The sequence below is a fragment of the Dipodomys ordii genome, unplaced genomic scaffold (assembly GCF_000151885.1).
Source record: "Dipodomys ordii isolate 6190 unplaced genomic scaffold, Dord_2.0 Scaffold79, whole genome shotgun sequence".
NCBI classification, from domain to species: domain Eukaryota; kingdom Metazoa; phylum Chordata; class Mammalia; order Rodentia; family Heteromyidae; genus Dipodomys; species Dipodomys ordii.
In genome coordinates, this window is record NW_012267295.1 from 4,858,508 (window position 1) to 4,869,721 (window position 11,214).

The 11,214-nt window shown below is 50.1% G+C and overlaps 1 protein-coding gene across 1 annotated transcript in view; it reads left to right on the plus strand.

Moving 5' to 3' along the window:
• Myh9 (myosin, heavy chain 9, non-muscle) overlaps positions 1-6,292 on the plus strand; it is an 88,930-nt gene extending 82,638 nt beyond the window's left edge. The window contains exons 35-41 of the mRNA XM_013024854.1: positions 910-1,038; positions 1,917-2,005; positions 2,100-2,223; positions 2,502-2,710; positions 3,223-3,331; positions 3,417-3,589; positions 4,892-6,292. Of these exons, the coding sequence (XP_012880308.1) occupies positions 910-1,038; positions 1,917-2,005; positions 2,100-2,223; positions 2,502-2,710; positions 3,223-3,331; positions 3,417-3,589; positions 4,892-5,009 (951 nt within the window). The 3' untranslated portion in view covers positions 5,010-6,292. The remainder of the gene's footprint in view (positions 1-909; positions 1,039-1,916; positions 2,006-2,099; positions 2,224-2,501; positions 2,711-3,222; positions 3,332-3,416; positions 3,590-4,891) is intronic.
• Positions 6,293-11,214: the final 4,922 nt, after the last annotated feature.

Below are 11,214 nucleotides of genomic sequence, written 5' to 3' on the forward strand. Positions count from 1 at the left end.
GCTGGCTGGACACTGGGGAGGCCGCTGAAGGCTGGGGATTCTGGCCTTTCCTGCCTGAGCAAGGTCACAGGTGCTTGTAGCCCATCTCACAAATGGAAACTAGAAGCGTGAAAATAGTCCAAAAGCAAAACTCAAGTGAGATCAGTAACGGAGTATAGTAGACAAAGTACAAGTGGAGACTTGTAGAAGGGTCATGGGAGGTCAGTTAATCAGACTTGTTGAAGACCCTGAGTGCTAACCTAGTGCAGGGCAGGAAGACAGTCTGACCTGGTACACACCAGAGTGCGGGGCACGTATGTGGGGAATTTTCATCTCACCAATAATTAGAGCGCAAAACAGCTCTGAGTTGCCTGGTATGACAACCAAAAGAATACATTTAAAATCCACTGTTGGTGAGAGTGGGACACAGATCCTGTGATCGCCAATATGATCTGACTGTGTGCCAGGACCACACCCATGGGGTTGGGGCATCCCAATGTGGGAGTTATTTGTAGAAGAGTTTTAAAAAATGCTATTTGACAGAGCAGGAGAATGACAGTGAAACATATTTCTGCCTTGTAACTGGGCACACTTGGGTACCGGCTCTGAGTCATGGGTGTACATTGGGTGGTGCTCGAGCACCAGACCCAAGTCAACAAAGTTACAGGGCGTCAGACGGGACTGGAGCTCGGGCTAGTACACAGTAAGGCACCACTGTGGGAAGCAGCAGGCTTTGTGTATCCCAACACCTAGCAAAGGATCCTAGCAAGCAAAGGCATGTGAAGTTGATGAGGGGTATAGTGCTATTTTTTCTTAGATACTCTTCTGCTCTCTTACAGTTAGTTGGTTAATTGAACATAGTCCCTGTAAGAATTGTAGGGGTGAGCAGGCAGACTGAGGGGGTCACGTCAATCTCTCCTCCCCTCCCAGGCCCAGATGAAGGACTGCATGAGGGAGCTTGAGGACACCCGGGCCTCTCGTGAGGAGATCCTGGCGCAGGCCAAGGAGAATGAGAAGAAACTCAAGAGCATGGAGGCCGAGATGATGCAGCTGCAGGAGGTGGGCTGGCCCTGAGGGGACATGTGCGGTGACTGCCGTCTGGCCTGCAGAGGGCAGCCCAGCATCTTCACTTGCCAGCCAGTTAGCAGGGAGGGGGAAGGGAGGACTGGAAACAGACTGAGAAAATTATAGGATGAGCTTGGTGTGGTCCCTGTTTTATAGAAGGGTTCCCGACTAGAGCCAACCTTCCTGGTGTGGTATTCAGTGGTGTGATGTGCTGTGTGTGTATGGCTTGGTGAGTCAGAACAGAGAGGAAAGGAGGAGAGGCTAGAGACGAGATACAGCTCTTGAACTAGGTCTTGCCTCCTAAGTGAAATGGTGTCCATTTGGTCCTGTAACCTTGTACAGGCTGAGGCTTGGTGCTGATCACCCCCTTCTGCTGTGGATTGTGTTTGGCAAGAGGGACTTGAATGTCCCCTTGGCTGCTGTGTTGTTCACACATGCGTGCACCATGCCCAGAGGGCATCCTACAATGTGCCGTTACTGACTCCACTTTGCTCGTTTTTATAGCCAGTCTCCTCTGTTCTCCTGCCATAGCCTGGGGTGATCTCACCCTCCACTGTCACATGTGCCCATCCTCACATCCGTCTCATCCCCTCCCAACCTCTGGGCTACCCAGCATGCTCAGGACCAGCACTGAGTACCTGTCCACGTGGCCTCCCCTGCTAGACCACACTCTTTATTTTTATCCTGGGCACCTGGCTCTATTCCCAGCACTTTACATGTAGGAGTTTTGTGAACACATAGTGTTAAGCTAGTTCCTCAGAGAGAGGAGCCTGCCCTGCAGGAGAGGAAAGGAGAGTGCCGGGAGCTCTGGGAAGGGTATGTGTTGAAGGCTTTGGTGTCACTGGATGGTCACACTCTGGTCCTTGTGATAGGAACTGGCAGCTGCTGAGCGTGCCAAGCGCCAGGCCCAGCAGGAGCGGGATGAGCTGGCTGACGAGATTGCCAACAGCAGTGGCAAAGGGTGAGCCAAGGGAGATTGGCACAGATTGAGAAGAGAGTCCGGGAGGGTGTCCCCCATGCTGCCCACAGGCCCTCACTTCCCTTGCCCTCCACAGAGCGTTGGCGGTAGAGGAGAAACGGCGGCTAGAGGCCCGCATTGCCCAGCTGGAGGAGGAGCTGGAGGAGGAGCAGGGCAACACAGAGCTGCTCAACGACCGTCTGAAGAAGGCCAACCTGCAGGTGGGTGCCGGGACTACCAGCCATCTGCCATCACTAGGCTCTGAGCTCCCTGTGAGGAGGGAGGTGGCAGCTGGCAGAGCTTCCAGTTTGAGCCCCAGACTGCTCCTGGGAAATGTCCCAGTACCTGGGTCTCCTTGTGATTTCTCTGTTGGGTATCAGGAAATGTGTGGATTCTGTTCATGTGTAGTTCCCTTCCTGGAAGAGCTGAGATCTTGGACCACAGGGCCTGGGATCCTGGGGCCTGCCTTCCTTGGGTTCACTGGCTCTCTTTCCTGCAGATCGACCAGATCAACACCGACCTGAACCTGGAGCGCAGCCATGCCCAAAAGAACGAGAATGCAAGGCAACAGCTGGAGCGTCAGAACAAAGAGCTCAAGGTCAAGCTGCAAGAGATGGAGAGCACTGTCAAGTCCAAGTACAAGGCATCCATCACTGCCCTCGAGGCCAAGATTGCACAGCTGGAAGAGCAGCTGGACAATGAGACCAAGTACGTGTGCACCCCTCACCCCACAGCAAGCAGGTGCACAGTGGCTTGTGTGCTCCTGAGAATAATCACAGGTTGAGTTGGAACCATCTCTGTCTCCCTAGGTCCCAAAGGCCATCTTCTTGCAGGGTTCTCTTTCTTTTCTCCCAGGGCCCATATATTAAGGCTCCTTTGGCATTTGTCCTTGGGTGTTGAAGTAGATGAGTGTGGGGTCTTGCCCTCTGAGCAGTTGTCTGTGGGCTCAGCAAGACTGAAGCCTCTTTGGAGATAATGGGAGATCACATAGTGCTCCAAGTCTCAGTGTCTCCATTTCTAGGCCACTTGTGCCCCCTTTGAATATGTATCCTAAGACCCAAGCACCTAGTAGGTCTCCAGGAAAGATGGGCACCTTAGCAAGGGCCTCTTGGGGGATAGATGCCAGTGGGGCTCAGGAAGGTCCAGGAGTGGGATTTACCCTCCTCCATTGGGTCTGGTGGAAAAGGTCCCTGCTGAGCCACCATGTCCATCTCATACAGGGAGCGCCAGGCAGCCTCCAAGCAGGTGCGTCGGGCGGAGAAGAGGCTAAAGGACGTGTTGCTGCAGGTGGATGATGAGCGGAGGAACGCAGAGCAGTACAAGGACCAGGTTTGTGCCCGGGCAGAGCCCTGTGGCTGGGAGGGCCACATGCCCAAGGCCCCTAACCAGGGCCACTGCCCACGTGTCCCCGCAGGCTGACAAGGCATCCACCCGGCTGAAGCAGCTCAAGCGGCAGCTGGAGGAGGCAGAGGAGGAGGCCCAGAGGGCCAATGCCTCTCGCCGGAAGCTGCAGCGTGAGCTGGAGGATGCCACCGAGACTGCCGATGCCATGAACCGTGAGGTCAGCTCCCTGAAGAACAAGTTGAGGTGAGCCCCCAGACCCTGCCTCTTTCTCCTTTCCGAAGCTAGTTTGTTCTGAGGAATGCCGTGGTCTGAGGAGCACCATCTCCCTCCTTATTTACTTGGTCCTGTTTTTCACAAGGTGTAATGGTGTGAGGTAACAGAATAAGAAGGTACCTATCACAGAGTGACCCATCTGGTCCCTTCATGGGCCTCTTGCCTCTGGGGTGTTGGGAATACACCAGAAACTGGGAATTCCTAGCCTGTTTTACAAGTCATTCATCCTGTGGTGGGATTCTTGGACTAGAAGTTGCCAGAGGCTACTTGGCCTGAATCCCCGCACATGTTAGAGACCTAGGAAATACCTGTGGAGTGAAAGCTAGTATCACCATACTGTACCTGTGAACCTTAGGGCCCGTGTACAGTCCTCAGGAGGACTTCATTCAAAAGTATCAAGTGACCTGGGTGTGGTGGCTTCACTTCTGTAGTCCCAGCACTTCAGTGGTAAGAAGAAGGAGGACGACAAGTTCAAGTCTAGCCTGACCTACATAGTGAGGTGTCCTGTCTTAGAAAACAATCCAAAAGCTGGGTACCTGTTATCCTAGCTACTTCAGGAAGCTGAGTTTGAAGCCAACCCAGGTAGGAAAGTCCATATGACTTATCTCCATTAAACTAACCAAAAAAAGCTGGAAGTGGAGCTGTGATTCAGTTGGTAGAACTTTAAGCAAAAGAAGCTCAGCAACAGCACCCAGGCCCTGAGTTCAAGCTTGGGACAGAAACAGAAACAAAAACAATAGTGTTTTGTGTTATAGCTGAGGTCTTACCTGAGATTCACATATTTTTTTTTTTCCCTCCTGTCAAGAAGGATCTATCTATCTATCTTTTAAAGCATAAAAGCAACAAGTTTAGACTTTAGTGTTTCATGTCTGTTTTCTTCTATATGTTCAGAAAATGGCATGTGTAAACTGTTCCTTCTCTCTTGGTCCACCTGGGTTGGTTGTTTGGTTGGTTTTTATATTCTGGGGATAGAGCCCCGATTTTTTCTTGCATATACTGGTCAGGCCATGCCCAGTCCTCTGTTTTTAGTCAGACCAGCTTTCCTGACCCCATCTTGCCCCACTGCTGTGCATTAAGATGGTCAAAGGTTGCTTTGCATACCAGCTTCTAGTCCTCCTGTGGACCTGCATGGGGGGGCTCCTGAGCCCCGTATCACTTCTCCCTGGCAGAGCCAGTTGGTGCAGGTTTCCATCTAAAGATTGCCTTGTAATGTGTGCATGCGCTGCTGCCCTCCTTCCACTGGCCTCTCTGACACTCTGCCTCTGCCCCCAGGCGTGGCGACTTGCCCTTCGTTGTGCCTCGACGGCTGGCCAGGAAAGGCACTGGTGACTGCTCGGACGAGGAGGTGGACGGCAAAGCAGATGGGGCTGAGGCAAAGCCTGCTGAGTAGGCCAATTCTCCTCCTGTTGCCCAAGATGGACGGACAGATGTCTCCACCTCCCCTTCCCCCCTCCGCCCCCTGGTACCTTCACCTCCCCTCCCCCAGGCCTTGTCCAGGCATTGGCTTCCCTACGCATCCCCCCCAGCTCCCTTCCTACCCTCCAAAAATCTGATACCAAAGAGTCTGGGCCAGGCCCAGGGAAAGAATGACCAGTAGGTCTCACCCCTCTGTCTGAACGCACAGGTGGTGGGCAAGGAGGGCGGCCACTGGGGCGGGCACAAGAGTTTTCTATGAATCTATTTTTCTTCAGACTAAGGAGTTTTCATAGCCCAACCCCCCCTGAAGTTGTCACCTTCCCCCACCTCTGCCATCAGCTCCCCCCCCCCCCCCTCTGCTGTCGGCAATCACACATGGTGACCTCACACCCCTGGCCCTGAGTGGTCAGGAAGGAGCAGGCCCAGGACTCCACCTCTGTGCAGGGCACAGAAGGCTGGGGGCAAGCAGGAGGGGCGCTCACTGCTCTGTGCTGTGCTGTGCAGTGCAGCGCCGTGCCTCTGCCCTTCCCGATTCTAGAACGTCTCAAGTGCAATGCCTCCCGCTTGCCAGCCTGCCCTGCCACAGCAAGGCTCCGAGGCCACGCTGATAGGCCAACAGGGCCTCTCCCAATACTCTTGGGGACCAAATATATTTAATGGTTAAGGGACTTGTCCCAAGTCTAGCAGCCAGAGCATCAGAGGGCTGGTGGCCCTCCATGCGATCTTGTGCCTCTTCCAGGACAGGGCCCAGGGCATCTGATCTGCAGCCTATCTCAGTGCGGTTTAAAACCTGTCATGAGCACCGATAACTTTTGAGAGAAAAACAAAGTTTTCTTTTCTTCCCTCTTGTAATAAATGATGCATTTCTGAGTCTCTATCACTGCCTTTCCTTTGGAACATGTTAGAAGAGTGGTTGTCCTACACTGGTGCACACTGGTTCTGAATTGACTTCTGTTCCTAACTGTTTTGTATATGCTGCATTTAGACTTACTCCTGGCAAGAAGGCTTTTTTTTTTTTTTTTTTTTACAAAAAACAGAAACAAACTCAGCAAATCCTGAGCTATATAAAAGCTGCACGCCTAAAGAGCTCTGAATTCAGGTCTCAGTTGCTGTCACGAAGGAGCGCATGGACCTCCCACCTGCCCCCTTTTTATATAAGAAAGTGCCTTAGCGTGTGCTGCAGCTGTCACCACTACATAAGCTGGTTTACAGATGTTTCCACTGAGCGTCACAATAAACAGTACTATGTGTTAGGAACTGGATCCGTGTCTGTGTCCATCTGCCGCGCCGCACATCCCGGGACTTGAACTTTATTTTCTGTATCAGAGTTTGAATGGTGAGGGCTGAGTCATTGCCCTGAAGTCCCCAGGGCTCTCGGCCCCCACTCCATGCTGGCCAGGACGGGGAGGTGTCTAGATGGAGTGGTCATAACCTCTCCTTCCCCATGCAGGATCATCTTAGGATATGGAACTGATAGAAGTAGGGAAGGCTTCATTTCTGGAAAGGCAGCAACACCAAGGGGCAGCAGTAAAACTTAAAGGAGGGGGCTCTGTGCACACAGCTCTTTGTTCACTAAATGTCAGCACGGTGGTGGATGGAGCCCAGTGAGGAGAAGCAGGGTAAACATTAAGTATATGTGTCTTGAAGCCACAAGTCTGTGTTTCTTTCCTCTTTCCCCCTCTGCATCATTTGAGTCTCTGACATGAGCCTTCATCCCTGGTATTTTCAGATTTCTGTACTGGACTGGGTGTCCACATTGGCCCTTCAGGAGTTGGCAGTGCCCAGAGCTGCCTGATTGCCTCCCCCTCCATGCAGAAGCTGGGGAGCCCTAACTGAAAACCCAACGTCCAGAGTCCTCGCCTGTCACCGCTGTCCTGCTCCCTCGCCGTCCTCCGACGGTCACAGCTTCCTCCTGTGGATCTCTCCTGTCTTCTAGGCATCTTTCTTTTTTATTTTTTAAAAATTAAGCCGGGCACTGGTGGCTCACGCCTGTAATCCTAGCTACTCAGGAGGCTGAGATCTGAGGATCATGGGTCAAAGCCAGCCCGGGCAGGAATGTCTATCTGTGAGACTCTTATCTCCAGTAAACCACCAGAAACCTGGAAGTGGCACTGTGGCTTCAATGGTAGAGTGCTAGCCTTGAGCTAATGAGCTGAGGGACAGTGCCCAGGCCCAGAGTTAAGCCCCATGACTGACAAATTATGATAAGGTTATGTATGGAGGAGTTACATAAGTCAGGTAATGAGTACATTACTTTTGGGACAATGTCACCCCTTCCCTCATTCACAGTTTTTCCTCCCACCCTCCACCCACAAGTTGTATAGTTCATTTTCAACATAGCACCTAGTAAGTACCACTGCTGCATTTGTTCACCCTTTGTCCCTCCATTTCTGTGCCTCCCTCTACCCTCCCAGAGACAGATAAATGACAAAAAAAAGATAAAAAATAACAAAACCTCAATTCCATTTCCTGGAGTTCATTTTGATATTTTTTTATATGATCATAGGCTCCTTTGTGTTCCTCCCCTAAGAATATCCTCCTTTGGTCTCACTGTATGAATGTCTAGAGTCCTGTGTAATTTATCATGTTCCAAGATATTTTAGGTCTAGTGGCTTTATATGAGAGAAAACGTGAGCTAGTTTTTTTGAGTTTGGCTCACCTCATTTAACATGTTTGTTCTAGATCCATCCATTTCCCTGCAAATGACATACTGTTCTTTGTAATGGCTGTGTAAATTCCATTGTGTATACGTACAACATTTTTTGGATTCACTCATCTATTATAGGGCATCAAGCTGTTTGCATAACTTGGCTATTGTGAATAGTGCAGCAGTGAACATGTACGTACAAGTGTCTTTACAGTATCCTGGCTTGTGATGTGGGTAGATGCCCAGGAGTGGTATGGCTGGATTGTAGGGAACCTCCAGACTGCTGTCCAGAGTGGTTATTGTACAAGTTTACATTCCCACCGATCGTGCAAGAGGGCTCCTTCCCCCCCACGTCCCCACCATTTGTCTGAATTAGTCTTTCCTATACTGCTCGTGTAGTTTGTGTTCTGTCATATATCAAAATATTTAAGGATAGGAAAATTACAAAGCAAAGACATTTGTGTAGCTTGTAGTTTTGGAAGCCAAAAACCCAAAGGACACAGTGTGCATTCTGGTGAGGCTCCCTGAAAGCATCAAGGTGAGACTGGTACCCCAGCAACAGTGTGCGTGTGAAGGAGTGGTCACAGAGGAACCAGAAGCTGGAGCACCAGGGAGGGAGGAGGCAGCTTCTCACCTCCCACTAGGCTCCACCTCTTGAACTCTGGGCCTGGGCGCTGTCCCTCAGCTCTTCAGCTCAAGGCGAGTGTTCTACTACTTTAGCTACAGCGCCACTTCTGGTTTTCTGGTGGTTTATTGGAGACAGACATTCTTGCTAGGGCTGGCTTTGAACCGAGATCCTCAGATCTCAGCCTCCTGAATAGCAAGGATTACAGGTGTGAGCGCCTGGCATGGCTCCACCTCTTAAAGGTCCCACCACCTCACAACTTGGCCACACTGAGGACCAAGTTTCCAGAACACATGTCATAAACCACAGCTCCGCTACCCACTACATGCTCCACTCTGCTCCTCCTCACTTGCTCACTAAACTGTGACACTGGTCTTTGATTGGAGGTATTACAAGCATCCTCTACTATGTCTTTTCTCCAATCCCAAATAATTCAGAATCCTGCAGTCAGATTATAGTTGTGAACCCCAAATGCAAATTTTCTCCATTCTTTATCTTTGACTCTGGGAGTGACAAAGACCTTTGGCAAAATGCTCAGTGAACAACACCATGGCAGGTAAAAAGTACAGATGACAGAATCAGTGTCCCAGCTGTGGGCACTTAAGAGACAAGACTGTTGTAGGACCTGGCCTATGAGCTCTGCTCCCTGTAGCAGAAGTTTTGGATAATAAGAAGGCTTTAGTTTCCTAGTAAGTCTGCTGCAGTGGAGATCTGAGAGATGAGCACCAAAAGGCTATAATTTTTGGAGAATAAGCTTTAAGCAGAAACCATGTTATATTTTGTACTTTCCTATCAGATGATGCCATAGGTTTTCTGGATTGGTGACTACAGGAGAGATGGGTAGGCCTGGGGATGTAGCTTAGTGATAGAATGCTTGTTTAGCATGCGCACGGCCTCAGGTTCCATCCCCTGATCTGGGTGGTGGAGGGGTTGGTGTCTCTTCTGAAGACACCAGTCCTTTGGATAAGGGCCCTATACATGTAACCCCCTTCCTCAAAGGCTTATCTCCAAATATAGTCACTGGGGGTAAGTGCTTTTGCTACAGGACAATAAACATGAAGCCCTGATTTCTTCCATAAATGCACTTAGGGGCAGACAAACACATAACTCCATAGGTACCATTAAGGGGAATTAAGCCTGATACAGGTGGCTCATGCCTGTAATCCTAGCTACTCTGGAGGCTGAGATCAAGGATTGTGGTCCAAAGCCAGCCCAGGCAGGAAATTCCATGAGACTCATCTCCAGTTAATCACTAGAAAACCAAAAGTAGTGCTGTGGTGCAAAGTGGTAGAGCCTTGAGCAAAATAGCTCAGGGATTGCACCCAGGCCCTGAGTTCAACCCATGACTAATACCCCTCCCCCCCAAAGGAATTTTATTTTGCTGAGCAAACTAAATAGCTTATCAGGATATGACATCCATTAATCTGGCAGGTGGAATATGTATCAGTAGTTTTTGATGGTCACAAGGTAGGGAATTAGGTAGGGTCTTGGAGTGGTCCTTAAGCAAGGTCTATGGGCTGTCTCATAAGTGGCTACTGAAACCATAGTCTTTGTTCTATCTGCCTGCCATAATTTCACACATTGATTTAGGGGACACAATTCAGGCCATACAATGAGGAGTCCATCAAAAGTACCCCATGAAATAAATGCTCAGAACTTACCATCTACCCCTACCCCCTTTACTCCATGCCTTCTATTCTCTATCACACTGACCTTTAAATAGAGGACAGAAGACTCACTGAGTGTGACATTGTGCATATCATGGACAGCCTGAGCCCAGAGGATGTGCAGCATGAGAGGTGTTCATGGTTGAGGCTAAGTTGTCCAGGTAACCCCAGTTACCTGGGACTTAACCTGTCTGCTTTTTGTTCTTTCACTCCTGCCCTCTTAGATAGTGCTACCCTCAGTTAGTGTGCACCTTCTCCCTCAGTTCACTGACCGAAATGCCAGTCATCTCTGGTAAAACTCTGTGAGGCACACACATAATTACTCTTACCAAGTCTCCAGGTGCATCTCCAACCAGTCAAGATGACAACTCAGATGAACGGTCACAGGCCTTAATGACATCCTGCTCATGGATGACCTGCTGTCTCCTTTCCTCCCAGAGATGGATGCCTTCGGTTGCTAGTGCCTCTGGAGGTCATAAATGGTGTATTGACCAGTTCCCCAGGGTGGCCTGAAGGTGCTAGAGTCTGAGGAAAATGACGGGGAGACAGGAAGGTGATGGACGACCCACCCAATCATTACACACTGGGAGAGGATTCACAAGGAAGGCAAGTGGGGTACATGGTGCCCAGCTGAGCAAATCAACATAGCTATGTGTCAGGGTTTAGATGAAGCTTAACCTGACTTTGGCCATCTTTTCTTCTTCTTTGTTCTAGTCCCTCAGGCTTGAACTCAGAGCCTAGTCACTGTCCATGAACACTGGACCACTGAGCCATAGCTCCACTTTTGACTTTTGTTTTTTTGAAGCTTAATTGGATATAAAAGTCTCTACAGGCTTAACTGTGCAGGCTGGCTTGAAACCATGATCCTCAGCTCTCAGCCTCCTGAGTAACTAGTATTACAGGTGTGAGCCATCAAGACCCAGCAACTGTGGCCTAGTGGTCGGTCATGGGGCTTGAACTCTGGGCCTAGGCTCTGTCTCTCAGCTCTTCAGCTCAAGGCTAGTGCTCTACCACTTGAGCCACAGTGCCACTTCCAGTTTTCTGGTGCTTTATTGGAAATAAGATTTTCATGGACTTTTCCTGCCCGGGCTGGCTTTGAACCACAATCCTCAGATTTCAGCTTTCTGAGTAGTTAGTATTACAAGTGTGAGCCACCGGCACCCAGCTAACTGTGGCCATCTTCATCATAACTTCTGTGATTGCCCAAGAGCCTGCCTTGTTTTCCCTGCTTATTTTTCCA